Raw genomic sequence first — 19,445 nt, 5'->3', positions numbered from 1 at the left:
AATCAGCTTCTTGATGTGCCACACCTGTCAGGTGAATAGATTATCTTGGCAAAGGAGAAATGCTCACTAACAGGGATGTAAACAAATGTACAGTATGCACTCAATTTGAGAGTAATAAGCTTTTTGTGCGTATAGAAAATATCTGGGATCATTTATTTCAGCTCATGAAACATGGGACCAACAATTTACATGTTGCATTTATATGTTTATTATAATTGTGAGTGGATAATGTGGACAGAAGTTCATTTGGATTGGATAATATAGACAAGATAATTGCAGCAATCCATCAAGCCTCCTTACCGACAGAGGTGTGTCGTTTAAAGCTTCCCCAAGGGTAGAATTTATCTTTTTTTCTCACGAGACCACAACCATATTGGTTCACTTATCAGACTTATCGGACTGGTCTGCTTTTAACAAAATATTCACATTGGGAACCCATTACATTTCCATTCATCATTATCATATATGATGAGGTTGAAGCCGAAACACATCCTTAGCCTACAGTTAAATAAATTACATATTGAAGATAATTTATGATGTGCTGTCCAATCGCTTTCATTATTCCTCCCCAATTCCACCCCTGCCCCTTCAACCCTCCATAGCTTTACCAGCAGGTGGTTGACTTCTTCCTCTTACCCACAGGACACAGAGAGAGTTCTAAACTTCTGAAGGATACCTTTTTAGAAATAAAAAGTGGTGTGTAGGTCAGCAAAGGGGCCTTGAGGGTCCATTTGGATCAATTGAAATAACCTTCACAGATTTGCAGCCTTCCACAGGGCTCTTTTGGTCCAGAGCAGTTCACCACAATTTACACATGACGTTATCCTTGTTTGTCTGTCCATCCTTTGCCTGTCTGTGTTTGTCTGTCTGTCTCATAATTCACAACTGCAACACAAAAGGTGAGGGATCAATATGTAGGGCTTCATCTTCATTTTTCTGACCTGGAGCTTCATTTGCTAACTTTGCTTAGTTCTAATACAATCAGGTCTTAAAATGTGAGGAAACGCAATTTAAACAACATTTATATACATTAATAATGTGTATGTCAGATTTGCTTTGATTTTGCGTTAAATGTTGTGATTTATAAATGAAATGCATGTCTCTGCTGACGTAAATAAACTACAGCCCCCACCATCCTCAGCGTGTAGGGAGGCGTGGCTTGAACAATATAAACACGGCGATTCCACTCTGAGAGCCCTCACTTGACTTCAAGACCGGGTTTATCTAACTGTGTTTGGCAAGGACCTTCAACACTTGCATTCGGTTAAGGTGTAAATTGGTTGACAGTCCGTATTCATGAATCTTGTCTAGAGCTGCAATAAACCAGACAGCGCTCCGAACAAAAGCCACTGAACGACTTGCCTATAGCCGATAGCATACATGCATTGTTTTTATCTAGCTATAGCTTGATTTAGTACATATTTATTGGTGCCCAGTTAAACTGTGTCTACAGCTATGAATAAATCTAAGCTAGCAATCGGACTTTTAGTCGTAGGCACTCTGACGGCAGTTTTTGGAACGGTTCTTCTTTTCGTTGGACCAATCATTATCGACGACCAAATAGTCAAGGTAAGTGAAGGAGATTCAAGTTAAATAATATTGCTTTTACCTATAGGTTTTTAATAATCTAAAAACCTCTAATGCAAAGGCAATAATTTTTACCCTGGTCAGTCACGACTAAAGTATAGCGAAGTGCCTATAATGAACCTGACGTACACATTACTGATTGATTTAATTTATTAGCTATTAACATTAGTAGGTTGATCCAGCCGGAGACATTAACGTTACATGCATGTATCAGTCTTGGCCAACTGCCATCTGCCAAATGAGGCCCACTTTTATTTTTTTATTTTTTACATCACATGCACTCAATGCAATTGAAAACAACCGCCATTTACAACGATATCCATAAACAATTTTACAACACGTTTGAGTTACATTTTTTTATTTGTTTTTTGGGGGGATTTTTACATTAATTTATTCACATTTTATTATCGAGCTGGAACAAAATGTAGGATCTCTTGATTCATATTTTAATTATTAAAATGAAATATGTGCATGTTCGTATCAAATCATTTAACATGTAATGTAATTTCAATCTTCTCTTAGTTTTATCAAGCAGAAACGTAAAGCTGAATAGTATGCACAATACTGTAAGAAGGTATATCATCAAGAAAGAACTAGCCTAACATTTAGGGGGAATTGTGGGGCAAAACCAATCGATGATGAATAGATACAATTATAATATACAGTATATTACCTAAATGTAGTTTCCTATCCTGACATACAAAGTCTCAGCAGGCAGCAATGTGAAATTTATGTTTTACAGTGAGGGGAAAAAAGTATTTGATCCCCTGCTGATTTTGTACGTTTGCCCACTGACAAAGAAATGATCAGTCTATAATTTTAATGGTAGGTTTATTTGAACAGTGAGAGACAGAATAACAACAAAAAAATCCAGAAAAACGCATGTCAAAAATGTTAGAAATTGATTTGCATTTTAATGAGGGAAATAAGTATTTGACCCCCTCTCAATCAGAAAGATTTCTGGCTCCCAGGTGTCTTTTATACAGGTAATGAGCTGAGATTAGGAGCACACTCTTAAAGGGAGTGCTCCTAATCTCAGTTTGTTACCTGTATAAAAGACACCTGTCCACAGAAGCAATCAATCAATCAGATTCCAAACTCTCCACCATGGCCAAGACCAAAAAGCTCTCCAAGAATGTCAGGGACAAGATTATAGACCTACACAAGGCTGGAATGGGCTACAAGACCATCGCCAAGCAGCTTGGTGAGAAGGTGACAACAGTTGGTGCGATTATTCGCAAATGGAAGAAACACAAAATAACTGTCAATCTCCCTCGGCCTGGGGCTACATGCAAGATCTCACCTCGTGGAGTTGCAATGATCATGAGAACGGTGAGGAATCAGCCCAGAACTACACGGGAGGATCTTGTCAATGATCTCAAGGCAGCTGGGACCATAGTCACCAAGAAAACAATTGGTAACACACTACGCCGTGAAGGACTGAAATCCTGCAGCGCCCGCAAGGTCCCCCTGCTCAAGAAAGCACATATACAGGCCCGTCTGAAGTTTGCCAATGAACATCTGATGATTCAGAGGAGAACTGGGTGACAGTTTTGTTGTCAGATGAGACCAAAATCGAGCTCTTTGGCCTCAACTTACCGTGTTTGGAGGAGGAGGAATGCTGCCTATGACCCCAAGAACACCATCCCCACCGTCAAACATGGAGGTGGAAACATTATGCTTTGGGGGTGTTTATCTGCTAAGGGGACAGGACAACTTCACCGCATCAAAGGGACGATGGACGGGGCCATGTACCGTCAAATCTTGGGTGAGAACCTCCTTCCCTCAGCCAGGGCATTGAAAAATGGGTCTGGATGGGTATTCCAGCATGACAATGACCCAAAACACACGGCCAAGGCAAAGGAGTGGCTCAAGAATAAGCACATTAAGGTCCTGGAGTGGCCTAGCCAGTCTCCAGACCTTAATCCCATAGAAAATCTGTGGAGGGAGCTGACGGTTCGAGTTGCCAAACGTCAGCCTCGAAACCTTAATGACTTGGAGAAGATCTGCAAAGAGGAGTGGGACAAAATCCCTCCTGAGATGTGTGCAAACCTGGTGGCCAACTACAAGAAACGTCTGACCTCTGTGATTGCCAACAAGGGTTTTGCCACCAAGTACTAAGTCATGTTTTGCAGAGTGGTCAAATACTTATTACCCTCATTAAAATGCAAATCAATTTCTAACATTTTTGACATGCGTTTTTCTGGATTTTGTTGTTGTTATTCTGTCTCTCACTGTTCAAATAAACCTACCATTAAAATTATAGACTGATCATTTCTTTGTCAGTGGGCAAACGTACAAAATCAGCAGGGGATCAAATACTTTTTTCCCTCACTGTACATGACATACAGTGGGGAAAAAAAGTATTTAGTCAGCCACCAATTGTGCAAGTTCTCCCACTTAAAAAGATGAGAGAGGCCTGTAATTTTCATCATAGGTACACGTCAACTATGACAGACAAATTGAGAAAAAATAATCCAGAAAATCACATTGTAGGATTTTTTATGAATTTATTTGCAAATTATGGTGGAAAATAAGTATTTGGTCAATAACAAAAGTTTCTTAATACTTTGTTATATACCCTTTGTTGGCAATGACACAGGTCAAACGTTTTATGTAAGTCTTCACAAGGTTTTCACACACTGTTGCTGGTATTTTGGCCCATTCCTCCATGCAGATCTCCTCTAGAGCAGTGATGTTTTGGGGCTGTCGCTGGGCAACACGGACTTTCAACTCCCTCCAAAGATTTTCTATGGGGTTGAGATCTGGAGACTGGCTAGGCCACTCCAGGACCTTGAAATGCTTCTTATGAAGCCACTCCTTCGTTGCCCGGGCAGTGTGTTTGGGATCATTGTCATGCTGAAAGACCCAGCCACGTTTCATCTTCAATGCCCTTGCTGATGGAAGGAGATTTTCACTCAAAATCTCACGATACATGGCCCCATTCATTCTTTCCTTTACACAAATCAGTCGTCCTGGTCCCTTTGCAGAAAAACAGCCCCAAAGCATGATGTTTCCACCCCCATGCTTCACAGTAGGTATGGTGTTCTTTGGATGTAACTCAGCATTCTTTGTCCTCCAAACACGACGAGTTGAGTTTTTACCAAAAAGTAATATTTTGGTTTCATCTGACCATATGAGATTCTCCCAATCCTCTTCTGGATCATCCAAATGCACTCTAGCAAACTTCAGACGGGCCTGGACATGTACTGGCTTAAGCAGGGGGACACGTCTGGCACTGCAGGATTTTAGTCCCTGGCGGCGTAGTGTGTTTCTGATGGTAGGCTTTGTTACTTTGGTCCCAGCTCTCTGCAGGTCATTCACTAGGTCCCCCCCGTGTGGTTCTGGGATTTTTGCTCACCGTTCTTGTGATTATTTTGACCCCACGGGGGTGAGATCTTGCGTGGAGCCCCAGATCGAGGGGAGATTATCAGTGGTCTTGTATGTCTTCCATTTCCTAATAATTGCTCCCACAGTTGATTTCTTCAAACCAAGCTGCTTACCTATTGCAGATTCAGTCTTCCCAGCCTTGTGCAGGTCTACAATTTTGTTTCTGGTGTCCTTTGACTGCTCTTTGGTCTTGGCCATAGTGGAGTTTGGAGTGTGACTGTTTGAGGTTGTGGACAGGTGTATTTTATACTGATAACAAGTTCAAACAGGTGCCATTAATACAGGTAACGAGTGGAGGACAGAGGAGCTTCTTAAAGAAGAAGTTACAGGTCTGTGACAGCCAGAAATCTTGCTTGTTTGTAGGTGACCAAATACTTATTTTCCACCATAATTTGCAAATAAATTCATTAAAAATCCTACAATGTGATTTTCTGGATTTTTTTCCTCAATTTGTCTGTCATAGTTGACGTGTACCTATGATGAAAATTACAGGCCTCTCTCATCTTTTTAAGTGGGAGAACTTGCACAATTGGTGGCTGACTAAATACTTTTTTTCCCCACTGTAGTTGATAGACCTGCGTGTCTTACTTTCCAAGAACCTCTCCATCTCCTGCTCTTTTTATGGTTATGCCAAAACCAATTCACCCATGGGAATAATGACACTTTCTACTGCTACCATTATCCCTATTGGTGTAGAAAACAGGGGTATGTACATATTTTACATTTACATCATTTAGCAGACGCTCTTATCCAGAGCGACTTACAAATTGGTGCATTCAACTTATGATAGCCAGTGGGACAACCACATTTTTATTTTTTTGTGGGGGAGGGGGGGTAGAAGGATTGCTTTATACTATTCCAGGTATTCCTTAAAGAGGTAGGGTTTCAAGTGTCTCCGGAAGGTGGTCAGTGACTCCGCTGTCCTGGCGTCGTGGGGAAGCTTGTTCCACCATTGGGGTGCCAGAGCAGCAAATAGCTTTGACTGGGCTGAGTGGGAACTGTGCTTCTGTAGAGGTAGGGGGAGCTAGCAGGCCAGAGGTGGATGAACGTAGTGCCCTCGTTTGGGTGTAGGGTCTGATCAGAATCTGAAGGTAAGGAAGTGCCGTTCCCCTCACAGCTCCGTAGGCAAGCACCATGGTCTTGTAGTAGATGCGAGCCTCAACTGGAAGCCAGTGGAGTGTGCGGAGGAGCGGGGTGACATGAGAGAACTTGGGAAGGTCGAACACCAGACGGGCTGCGGCGTTCTGGATAAGTTGTAGGGGTTTAATGGCACAGGCAGGGAGCCCAGCCAACAGCGCGTTGCAGTAATCCAGACGGGAGATGACGTGCCTGGATTAGGACCTGTGCCGCTTTCTGTGTAAGGTAGTGTCGTACTCTGCGAATGTTGTAGAGCATGAACCTGCAGGATTGGGTCATCGCTTTGATGTTAGCAGAGAACGACAGGGTGTTGTCCAGGGTCATGCCAAGGCTATTTGTTGCTATAAAGATGCGTTGAGGCACTCGCATCGAGAAAGCGATAACATATAGTTGTGTGATGTTTACCTTTTAAGAATTATTTTCCTGCAGTGTAGGCTACAATTTTTTTTTTAAATTTTTATTCTTGTCACTGTCGTGCAAGAATTTGAACAAGCTGGAGCATGCGCTGCAACAATGTAACAAAATAGGAAGTTGCTGAAGTAGGCACTGGTCCCAATGGTTCAGCTGGTTGGAGCAGAGTGCTTCTGGCAGCAACATACTTTTGATCAGTGGTGTAAAGTACTTAAGTAAAAATACTTTTTATTAGTTTTTTTGGGTGTCTGTACTTTAGTATTTCCTAGCCTTGAGTCAGGCACATCTCCCGGCTATCTACCTCTCTGTCAACCGGACGGGACCTCCTAGAGTCGACACGGAGCCCCGACGATCCATCAAGACTGGTCTGCCGACGTAATCGTCTGTGGTTTCAATAGGCTTCCCATTGCGACAACCACGAAGATCCATCTGCTAGCCCCGGCCCGCTAGCACACGCAAACGACAGCCGTGCTTCCTGATCGCTGTGCTGTAGTACCAATTCGAACTGCTCTCGGACTCACATTGCTGTTCACTGGACCTTATGATCACTCAGCTGCACAGCTGATGCCTGCTGGACTGTTCCTTTACACGGTGTCCTGTTTATCTGTTTAGCCTCAGCCCAAACTTTATCGCTATTACCAGTTGTTGTCTTAGATCTCTCTAATAACACCTGATTGCTTTATGCCTCTCTCCCATGTCAATATGCGTTGCCTATTGCTGTTCCAGTTAGTTCTTATTATACAATTTCACTGTAGAACCCCAAGTCCCTCTCAAACTGCCTCAAATAGTTCCTTTGTTCCACCCCCCATACACGCCGAGACCGGCTCAATCGGTGCCTCCAGTGATGCTATCACTTTCATTGTTACCCAACGCTTAGGTTTACCTCCACTGTACTCATATCCTTCCATATCCTTGTCTGTACATAATGCCCTGAATCTATTCTACAACGCCCGGAAATCTGCCCCCTTTATTCTCTGTACTCAACGCACTAGAAGACCAGTTCTTAAAGCCTTTAGCCGTATCCTTATTCTAGACCTCCTCTGTTCCTCTGGTGATGTAGAGGCAAACCCAGGCCCTGCAGCCCCCAGTATCACTCCTACTCCCCAGGAGCTATCATTTGTTGACTTCTGTAGCAGTAAAAGCCTTGGTTTTCTGCACGATAACATCAGAAGCCTCCTTCCTAAGTTTGAGTTATTCACTGCGTTAGCACACTCCGCCAACCCTGATGTTCTAGCAGTCTGAATCCTGGCTTAGGAAGGCCACCAACAATTCTGAAATGTCCATCCCCAACTACAACATTTTCCGTCTAGATAGAACTGCCAAAGGGGGTGGAGTTGCAATCTACTGTAGAGAGAGCCTGCAGAGCTCTATCATACTATCCAGGTCTGTGCCCAAACAGTTTGAGCTTCTACTTCTAAAAATCCACCTTTCCAGAAATAAGTCTCTCACTGTTGCCGCTTGCTACAGACCCCCCTCAGCCCCCAGCTGTGCCCTGGACACCATATGTGAATTGATTGCTCCCCATTTATCCTCCGAGTTCGTACTGCTTGGTGACCTAAATTGGGATATGCTTAACACCCCGGCCATCCTACAATCCGAACTAGATGCCCTCAATCTCACACAAATTATCAACGAACCTACCAGGTACAACCTTAAATCCGTAAACATGGGCACCCTCATAGATCATCCTGACTAACTTACCCTCTAAATACACCTCTGCTGTCTTCAACAAGGATCTCAGCGATCACTGCCTTATTGCCTGTGTCCATAACAGGTCCGCGGTCAAACGACCACCCCTCATCACTGTCAAACGCTCCCTAAAACACTTTAGCGAGCAGGCCTTCCTAATTGACCTGGCCCAGGTATCCTGGATGGATATAGATCTCATTCCGTCAGTAGAGGATGCCTGGTTGTTCTTTAAAAGTAATTTCCTCTCAATCTTCTTTTTTTTTTTTTGGGGGGGGGGATGGATCAGCTTAATATTGCAGATAGATTGTATCTTCTATCAATGTAATTGTCTGCATCACTTCCAATCCCCCATGTTTTTTATATACAGTGGGGGAAAAAAAGTATTTAGTCAGCCACCAATTGTGCAAGTTCTCCCACTTAAAAAGATGAGAGGCCTGTAATTTTCATCATGGGTACACGTCAACTATGAGGAAAAAAATTCCAGAAAATCACATTGTAGGATTTTTAATGAATTTATTTGCAAATTATGGTGGAAAATAAGTATTTGGTCAATAACAAAAGTTTCTCAATACTTTGTTATATACCCTTTGTTGGCAATGACACAGGTCAAACGTTTTCTGTAAGTCTTCACAAGGTTTTCACACACTGTTGCTGGTATTTTGGCCCATTCCTCCATGCAGATCTCCTCTAGAGCAGTGATGTTTTGGGGCTGTCGCTGGGCAACACGGACTTTGCAAAATATGCAGAGCTGGGAAGATTGTATCCCCCATATAAATAACATTCTATTGGTAGCAAGAATTGTATATAATTGTATTTAAATTGAAAGATTCTAATTTTTGAATCCGGTGTCGTTTTGCGTGTCAGTTCATAAACACTATGCCATGGGATCGGTACGTCAAAAATCTCTTCCCAACTATTTTGCAATCTGTATGGGACGGCTGTCAATCCTTTGGTCCTTAAGTGAAACTGATATACTTTTTTATTTATCACAGTCTTCCTTAACCAATTATGTTCTTTAATGCAAGGCCGACAGACAAGTTCCTTACTTTCTCCCCCTTCCACTTTCCTCTTCCACTTTTGCGGTAAGGCTGCAATTATTTGGTTGTAATTTTGGGTAGAGCAGACATTTCCATATGTTTTTGTTAGCTGCGTGTGCGACATAACTCCACCAGTCCTACCGATGATATCATTTACGAAGATTATACCTTTTTTAAACATTCTGTCAAAAAATAGTTTTTTTTTGTCAATTAGTATATTTGAATTTAACCACAATATTTGTTGCATTATTTGTTCTGTCGTTTCTGGAGGATTAAATTGAAATTGCAACCAACTGTCTATGGCTTGTTTTAGAAATAGTGATATTTGGGAGATGATTTCCTTTTCAAATAACTGCAAATGAGTTGTTGTAATCTGAATAAAGGGAAAAAGGCCTTTCTTGAACATTGGGTGAGACAATTTTACTAATTTGCTTGAGAACCAGTTCGGATTTAAGTATAACTTTTGTATGACTGAAGCTTTTAGTGATAGGTCTAATGCTTTAATATTTAATAATTTCTGTCCTCCGAATTCATATTCATTATATAAATATGCCCTTTTAATTTTGTCTGGCTTGCCGTTCCAAATAAAATGGAATATTATTTTCTCATATAATTTAAAACTGTTCGCTAGGCGTAGGCAAGACCATAAACAAATAGGTAAACTGGGATAATGCTAAAGAGTTAAACAGGGTGATTTTTCCACAAATTGACAGGTATTTTCCTTTCCATGGTAGTAAGATCTTATCTATTTTTGCTAACTTTCTATAAAAGTTTATTGAAGTGAGATCATTTATTTCCTTTGGGATATGTATTCCGAGTATATCCACATCACCATCAGACCATTTTATTGGTAAACTACATGGTAATGTAAGAAATGTATTTTTTTGTGATCCAATACGTAATATAGTACATTTGTCATAATTTGGTTGTAATCCAGAGAGGTTAGAAAATGTATCTACCGTATTTTCCGCACTATAAGGCGCACCGGATTATAAGGCGCACCTTCAATGAATGGCCTATTTTAGAACTGTTTTCATATATAGGGCGCACCGGATTATAAGGCGCATAGAATAGAAGATACTGTAGTCAAACGAATTGACTGGGGTTGCGTTATGCATCCACTAGATGGAGCTGTGCTAAAAGGAATGTCAACAAAACAGTCAGATAAAGTCAAACTTTATTAAGCGTGCTGACAACTCCGTTCACTCCCATGGTAATGTTGTTCAAACGTTAATGTGCATATTAACAATATCTCCCAGCCTTGCTCACTCCTCTCCCAAACGTGGAGGGGAACCTTTCCCTGATTCAGTAAACACGTAGTAAAAGAAACAGTCTGATACCACTAAATCAAACGTTAGTGCATAACTCAACATTGTTCAGTTACATATAACACGTAAAGCTCACTTTTTCAGTTCATTCCCCATCCACGAACCCCTCGAATTCTTCTTCTTCAGTGTCCGAATTGAACAGTTGGGCGACTACGGCATCCAACCTGCCCGGCTCCCTCTCGTCATTATCCGAGTCAGTGTCGCTGCTGTTGCCTGGCAGTTCAGAGATTATTCCTGCCTTCGTGAAAGCTTTGACCACAGTTGAGACCGATATATCAGCCCAGGCATCCACGATCCATTGGCAGATAGTGGCGTAAGTCGCCCGGCGCTGTCTCCCCATCTTGGTGAACGTGTGTTCGCCTTCTGTCATCCACTGCTCCCACGCAGCTCGCAGTCTAGCTTTGAACGCCCCGTTGACACCAATATCTAGCGGCTGGAGTTCTTTAGTTAATCCACCCGGAATGACGGCAAGCTCCGAATTAGTTTGCTTCACTTGTTTTTTGACAGCATCGGTGATATGGGCGCGCATTGAGTCGTAGATCAATAGGGACGCTGCTGTGTGGAAAAAGCCACCCAGTCTCTTGACGTAAATTTCTCTCAGCCACTCACTCATCTTTTCCTCATCCATCCATCCCTTCGGGCTAGCTTTGATGACGACGCCGGCTGGAAAGTTCTCTTTTGGCAAGGTCTTCCTCTTGAAAATAATAATGGGTGGAAGTTTCTGGTCATTAGCCTGGCAGGCGAGAACTACAGTGAAGGATGACTTCTCATTCCCTGTGGTGCGTACAGACACCGTACTGGTCCCCGTTTTCTCCACAGTGCGGTTCACGGGAATATCAAAGGTGAGTGGAACCTCGTCCATGTTGGTGATGTGCTCTGGCCGGATCTTCTTTTCAGTGATCTTCTTTTTGCAGTATGCGCGGAAAGTGACCAGCTTTTCTTGGTAATCTTTTGGCAGTTGCTGCGAGACGGTAGTTCGTGTGCGGATGGAGAGATTACGTCTTTTCATAAACGAAAGCACCAAGAAGGACCGCCTCGAAATTCATCGATTGTCATGTCCCGTGCTAGCGCTGTTGCCTTCATTCGAATAGTGACTGTAGAGACGCTTCTACTTGCTGCTCTCTGTTCAACAACCCACTGTTCGAGTTTGTCCTCTAACTGTGGCCATCTCGCTTTGTTCCCTCGGAAACTCTGTTTAGTCTTCTTTACTTGGCGCAGGTCATCTTCTTGCTTCCTCCACTTCCGTACCATTGATTCATTAATGTTGAATTCTCTCGCTGCTGCTCTATTCCCATATTCTACTGCATGACCGACAGCCTTGAGCTTGAACTCTGCGTCGTAAGCGTGTCTCTTGAAAGGTGCCATTTTGGGGTCTTTATACACACACAAGTGGTGTGGGACTGTGAGTAAGCACAGTACCGGTGTGTACTGGCTACCGTAATGCTGCAAGTGGTGCGGCTTTGTAGTTTACCAGTCGTACTGAAACATTTCATTTTTATTATTGTTTTTATTGGTTTTTCATACTGAAACATTTTGACAGAGCACCTTGAGCGCCGTGTACAACCAGTATGGATCAACCAATTAACCAATTGATCCATATATAAGGCGCTCCGGATTATAAGGCGCACTGTCGTTTTTTGAGAAAATTAAAGGCTTTTAAGTGCGCCTTATAGTGCGGAAAATACGGTAGATCCTCTGAGGCTGTGGAGGGATTCTAGTTGTGGATTTAAAAGAAAAGATGAATCATCAGCGTACAATGACACCTTTGTTTTTAAGCCCTGGATTTCTAATCCTCTGATATTATTATTGGATCTGATTTTAATAGCTAACATCTCGATGGCCACAATAAATAGATATGCCGATAGTGGACAACCTTGTTTCACTCCTCTTGACAGACTTTCTGAGAAATATCCATTATTGACTATTTTACACCTAGGGTTACTATACATGATTTTGACCCATTTTATAAGAGATTCTCCAAAATTGAAATGCTCCAGGCATTTATATATAAACCCCAGTCGAACTTTATCAAATGCCTTTTCGAAGTCTGCTATGAATAGCAGGCCTGGTTTCCCATATTTTCCATAGTTTTCTATTGTTTTCAATACTTGCCTTATATTATCTCCAATGTATCTTCCATGTAAAAAACCTGTCTGATTACAATGAATAATATCCGACAATACCTTTTTAATTCTATGCACTATACATTTGGCTAGGATTTTTGCATCACAACACTGAAGTGTAAGGGGCCTCTAATTTTGTAAATGGACTGGATCTTTATATTTTCCACTTGTATCCTGTTTCAGTAATAATGAGATCTTCTTCTTGAGTGTCAGATAATCTACCATTTACATAGGAGTGGTTAAAACATGCTAATAACAGTCCTCTTAGTATATCAAAAAAGGTTTGGTATACCTCGACTGGTATGCCATCCAACCCTGGAGTTTTCCCAGACTTAGTCTTTAATTGCATCCAGAAGTTCCTCCTCTGTAATTTCACCTTCACATGAGTCTTTGTGTGGCTGTTAATTTGACATTATCAATAGAAAAAAAATCTCTACCATTAGCTTCAGTTAGAGGAGATGGAGGCGACTGAAAAGAAAACATATGCTTAAATTTCCTCTCAATCTTAAATAAACATGCCCGTTAAAAAAATACAGAACTAAGAACAGATATAGCCCCTGGTTCTCCTCAGACTTGACTGCCCTTGACCAGCACAAAAACATCCTGTGGCGTACTGCATTAGCATCGAATAGCCCCCGCGATATGCAACTTTTCAGGGAAGTTAGGAACCAATATACACAAGCAGTTAGGAAAGCAAAGGCTAGCTTTTTCAAACAGAAATTTGCGCCGTGTAGCACTAACTCCAAAACTGGGACACTGTAAAGTCCATGGAGAATAAGAGCACCTCCTCCCAGCTGCCCACTGCACTGAGGCTAGGAAACACTATCACCACCGATAAATCTACAATAATCGAGAATTTCAACAAGCATTTTGCTACGGCTGGCCATGCTTTCCACCTGGCTACCACTACCCCGGCCACCAGCTCTGCACCCCCCGCTGCAACTTGCCCATGCCCCCCCCGCTTCTCCTTCACACAAATTCAGACAGCTGATGTTCTGAAAGAGCTGCAAAATCTGGACCCCTACATATCATCTGGGCTAGACAATCTGGACCCTTTCTTTCTAAAACTAGCAGCCGAAATTGTCGCAACCCCTATTACTAGCCTGTTCAACCTATCTTTCGTAACGTCTGAGATCCCCAGAGATCCCCAGAGAAGCTGCCGCGGTCATCCCCCTCTTCAAAGGGGGTGACACTCTAGATCCAAACTGTTACAGACCTATATCCATCCTGCCCTGCCTTTCGAAAGTTTTTGAAAGCCAAGTTAACAAACAGATCACCGACCATTTCGAATCCCACCGTACTTTCTCCGCTATGCTATCCGGTTTCCGAGCTGGTCATGGGTGCACCTCAGCCACGCTCAAGGTCCTAAACGATATTATAACAGCGATCGATAATAGACAGTACTGTGCAGCCGTCTTCATCGAACTGGCCAAGGCTTTCAACTCTGTTAACCACCGCATTCTCATTGGCAGTACTAAATAGCCTTGGTTTCTCAAATGACTGCCTCGCCTGGTTCACCAACTACTTCTCAGATAGAGTTCAATGTGTCAAATCGGAGGGCCTGTTGTCTGGAGCTATGTCAGGGTTCAATTCTTGGGCCGACTCTTTTCTCTGTGTATATCAATGATGTCTCTCTTGCTGCTGGTGACTCTCAGATCCACCTCTACGCAGACGACACCATTTTGTATACATCTGGCCCTTCATTGGACACTGTGTTAACAAACCTCCAAACAAGCTTCAATGCCATACAACACTCCTTCAGTAGCCTCCAACTGCTCTTAAACACTAGTAAAACTAAATGCATGCTCTTCAATCGAACGCTGCTGGCACCCTTGACGGGTCTGACCTAGAGTATGTGGACAACTACAAATACCTAGGTGTCTGGTTAGACCGTAAACTCTCCTTCCAGACTCACATTAAGCATCTCCAATCCAAAGTTCAATCTATTTCGCAACAAAGCCTCCTTCACTCATGCTGCCAAACATGCCCTCTTAAAACTGACTATCCTACCGATCCTTGACTTCGGCGATGTCATTTACCAAATAGCCTCCAACACTCTACTCAGCAAATTGGATGTAGTCTATCACAGTGCCATCCGTTTTGTCACCAAAGCCCCATATACTACCCACCACTGTGACCTGTACGCTCTTGTTGGCTGGTCCTCACTACATATTCGTCGCCAAACCCACTGGCTCCAGGCCATCTATAAATCACTGCTAGGCAAATCCCCGCCTTATCTTAGCTCATTGGTCACCATAGCAACACCCACCCGTAGTATGCGCTCCAGCAGGTATATCTCACTGGTCATCCCCAAAGCCAACACCTCCTTTGGCCACCATTCCTTCCAGTTCTCTGCTGCCAATGACTGGAACGAATTGCAAAAATGTCTGAAGCTGGAGACTCTTATCTCCCTCACTAACTTTAAGCATCAGTTGTCAGAGCACCTTACCGATCACTGCACCTGTACACAGCCCATCTGAAATTAGCCCACCCAACTACCTCATCCCCATATTGTTATTTATTTTGCTCATTTGCACCCCAGTATCTCTATTTGCACATAATCTCTTGCACATCTATCATTCCAGTGTTAATACTAAATTGTAATTATTTTGCACTATGGCCTATTTATTGCCTTTCCTCCATAACTTGCTACATTTGAACACACTGTATATATTTTTTCTGTTGTATTTTTGACTTTGTTTTGTTTACCCCATATGTAACTCTGTGTTGTTTTTATCGCACTGCTTTGCTTTATCTTGGCCAGGTTGCGGTTGTAAATGAGAACTTGTTCTCAACTGGCTTACCTGGTTAAATAAAGGTGGGGGGAAAAAATGTGGGTGTCTGTACATTACTAAGATTTCCTTCACTGTAATTAAGGGGCCTAGCCCAAACCATGAAAAACAGCCCCAGACCATTATTCCTCCTCCAACAAACTTTACAATTGGCATTATGCATTGGGGCAGGTAGCGTTCTCCTGGCATCCGCCAAACCCAGATTCGTCCGTCGGACTGCCAGATGGTGAAGCGTGATTCACTGCTCCAGAGTTAAATGGCGGAGAGCTTTACACCACTCCAGCCGATGCTTGGCATTACACATGGTGATCTTCGGCTTGTGTGCGGCTGCTCGGCCATGGAAACCCATTTCATGAAGCTCTCGACAAACAGTTATTGTGCTGATGTTGCTTCAAGAGGCCGTTTGGAACTCGGTACTGAGTGTTGCAACCGAGGACAGACGATTTTTACGAGCAACAGCACTCGGCGGTCCCGTTCTGTGAGCTTGTTTGGCATACTACTTCGCAGTTGAGCCGTTGTTGCTCCTAGACGTTTCCACTTCACAATAACAGCACATACCGGGGCAGCTCTAGCAGGGCAGAAATTTGACAAACTGACTTGTTGGAAAGGTGGCTTCCTATGACAGTCCCACGTTGAAAGCCACTGAGCTCTTCAGTAAGGCCATTCTACTGCCAATGTTTGTCTATGGAGATTGTATGGCTGTGTGTTCGATTTCATACACCTGTCAGCAACGGGTGGGGCTGAAATATCCAAATCCACTAATTTGAAGGGGTGTCCACATACTTTTGTGTGTGTGGTTGTGTGTTTGATTCCCACATGGGTCACACACTGAATATGGGCTACTGTCAGTGAGACCCTCCCACAGAGCATAGATCGAGCTGTCGTACTGAACACCATGTATATTAATGTGTACATATGTTTTGTATGGTAGTTAAAGCATTATTGTCCTCTCCTCAGAACTTAGTGATAGACCCTAAGAATGAGATGTCCTACACCATGTGGAAGGATGTCCCTGTCCCCTTCTTCATGTCTGTCTATTTCTTCAATGTCCTGAACCCTACCGAAGTCCTGGCTGGAGAGAAACCCATGGTGGAGCAGAGAGGACCCTACGTATACAGGTAGGACTTCACACCTGACATCTTACCTCTAACCCTTATCACTGACCTATGGCGGAACAGAGGGCCCTTCACCCCTGACCTCTGATCTCTTACCCTTAGGCCTGCTTGTTTCACATGGTGGATTAGAAAGCACCCCTAGTGCACGATTTAGGGAAAAAGGTGCAACTTTATAAGGAATATGGAACCATTTTGGCTTTAGTGTCCTGGTGTTAGTATGGGTAGTAGTGTAACCCAGTATGTCTTTAGGACTGACAGCGGTGTATACTTCGGTCCATAGGCCTGGACCAGTGATTCCGCTAGCCGGTAATAACCGGCTTTTGTCCGAGTTAATGCATTAAGAAAAATGTATTAATGAAAAGCCGGTAAAATTATTCATTTTAGCAGATTCATTGATTTGAAATGAATCAATTTTTATTTGTCACATGCGCTGAATACAACATGTGTAGACCTTACCGTGAAATGGTTACTTACAAGCCCTTAACCAACAATGCAGTTCAAGAAATAAGAGTTAAGAATTAAGAAAATATTTAATAAAAAAAGTAACACAAACAAATAACAATAACGTGGCTATATACAGGGGGTACCGGTTAGTCAAGGTAATTTGTACATGTAGGTAGGTGTTGTGATGAGTTTTCTGGTATCAAGTAATTCAGGATGCAAGAGAATAGTTAAACACTTAGATGGAGAGTTGGTTCAAAGTATTTAATATTGCGGTACTGGATTCAGCATAAATTGCCCCGCGTTATATGAACTAAGTGTTCTCTGAACTAACTGAACAAAGGAAATCTCTTATAGCTTATAGCTTATATACTTGTTTGCAAGCTACTTCTATCCAACAGTTGCCAACCATTATTGAGTGTCAATCTTCACCACATATAGGATCACCCTAATGGTATTGTGTTGCACTCTAGTCAGGATATTCCATAACGTACTCATAAGATTAGCACCAGTGGCCCCCCAGCTATCTTGGCCCGCATACCTTCTGGCACCCACCAGTGACATAAAGAAATACATGGAATGTCCTCATCCTCCAAATCCTTATGCAGCTCATAATATCTAACATGAACTAATCCTGTATAAAATACGTAATATCAATCCCCCATTTTCCACAGATATAACATTACTTAAACCAAACAAACAAAACCTACAAATTTAATTCCTAACCTCATGACATCATCCCAGAAAAGACATTGATTCATGACAATTTGTAAGTTACATGTAGACTACAATATAGGTAGATGAATATATCCCAATAAAAATAACTTCAAATACATTCTCAATTTCTTCATCCAGAGGAGCCCCAAGCTTTTCTCTGGCCACTTGGGGCGCTATCTGATCAACTGAGGTAGTCTTGTTTCCACATTTCCAATCCTGTAAACCTTATATCCACTGTTATACAGTTCCAACATCACATTCCCCACACCCCAATCAACATTATACAATGGACTCTACACTTGAATATCATGATATAGATGAAGAATTTTTACTTTCCCTCCTTGCATTAATATTGACTGATACATCTCTAGCTGTAATCACTAATCCCATCCTGTATTTCTGTAATATTTCCCATAGCTTTAGTTAAATTCCCAAAACCTTCCTATTCTGATGGCAAGTATGTACAACATGCATCTCCCCCTATAATCGCATACATTCCCCCTTTATCTACTGTAATAGCATCCAATGCTATGCAATTATCAATTGCATATTGTCCAATGAGTGACATTTCATACCCAATTGCTTGAAAACCCATGAATGTTAATAGGTACCATGTTCAACTCTGTTCAACCCTGACTCTGTTCCCATAATATGCCTGAGGAGAGATACAAAGGATAACACTCTGGTTTCAGTTAGTGATAAATCAGTATAGCCTTGGATTAGTTAGGCTTGAGGAAAGGTCAGATCAGATGAAAATAGCATAAACATTCCTATGTCACACCCCATGATGGGAACCAATTAAGTTCTTGCATATCAACATAGGGTTACATCTATCTTAGTGTTCACTGATTAACTATGTTGATCTTATAGTTCACTGAGTCTGAATAAATGTAACTATAGTCTACTGAAAAATCATCAACATATACAAATTAATTATTCAACCCAAATTTAGAATGACAATGCTTAGTGATTCACATGGGCCTTATCAATAAAAGTTAACCCTCAACTTAGCACATATCACCACTCTTAGAATGTACACTTATATTACTTACAGTATAACAATCCAGAATGCTACTATTACTATTCAAAATGAATTGCCCATGACAATGTCCCAACTTCAATGTCTCATCCGAGTCACCACCATCTCTACACACAATGTTGTATTTGAACAGATCTCTCTGCATTCTCACTCATCGTGGACTCCTGTCCCACTCCAGAGAAAAAAGGCATGAGAGAAAAGCAGTTGATAGCTTCTATTGGCTGTTGTACACCGGTTGCAGGTAGAAGTGGTGCTGTACAGGAACGTCTTCAACGCCTCTGATGTCCATCTTCAGCCGATTTTTATTATTTATTTTTTTGAGTTTCACACCAATCTAGGCCGAATTATCCCTGCTATGCATCAATACACCATCTGTATTTACCGCAAGAGAAGACAGAACATAACAGTTTAGTTGAGTTCATTCCTAATCCAATAAATCCATATAAGCATTGACTATATGACAAATTATTATGTTTTACTAATTATTCTTAATACCAATTTCTAATATACAGTGGGGGAAAAAAGTATTTAGTCAGCCACCAATTGTGCAAGTTCTCCCACTTAAAAAGATGAGAGGCCTGTAATTTTCATCATAGGTACACGTCAACTATGACAGACAAATTGAGGAAAAAAATCCAG

General features: G+C 42.0%; 1 protein-coding gene across 6 annotated transcripts in view; it reads left to right on the top strand.

The window, feature by feature from the left end:
* The first annotated feature begins 1,192 nt into the window (after positions 1 to 1,192).
* The window catches only part of LOC121582691 (scavenger receptor class B member 1), a 61,716-nt gene continuing 43,463 nt past the window's right edge, over positions 1,193 to 19,445 (top strand). For all 6 annotated transcript variants that reach the window (XM_041898694.2, XM_041898692.2, XM_041898693.2 and 3 more), the window contains exons 1-2: positions 1,193 to 1,569; positions 16,452 to 16,612. In XM_041898694.2, coding sequence (XP_041754628.1) covers positions 1,456 to 1,569; positions 16,452 to 16,612 — 275 coding nt within the window. In that variant the 5' untranslated portion in view covers positions 1,193 to 1,455. The remainder of the gene's footprint in view (positions 1,570 to 16,451; positions 16,613 to 19,445) is intronic.

This window comes from Coregonus clupeaformis, chromosome 15 (genome assembly GCF_020615455.1).
Source record: "Coregonus clupeaformis isolate EN_2021a chromosome 15, ASM2061545v1, whole genome shotgun sequence".
NCBI lineage: Eukaryota > Metazoa > Chordata > Actinopteri > Salmoniformes > Salmonidae > Coregonus > Coregonus clupeaformis.
The sequence above is the reverse complement of the archived record's forward strand: the minus strand, read 5'-3'. Positions and strand labels throughout refer to the sequence as shown.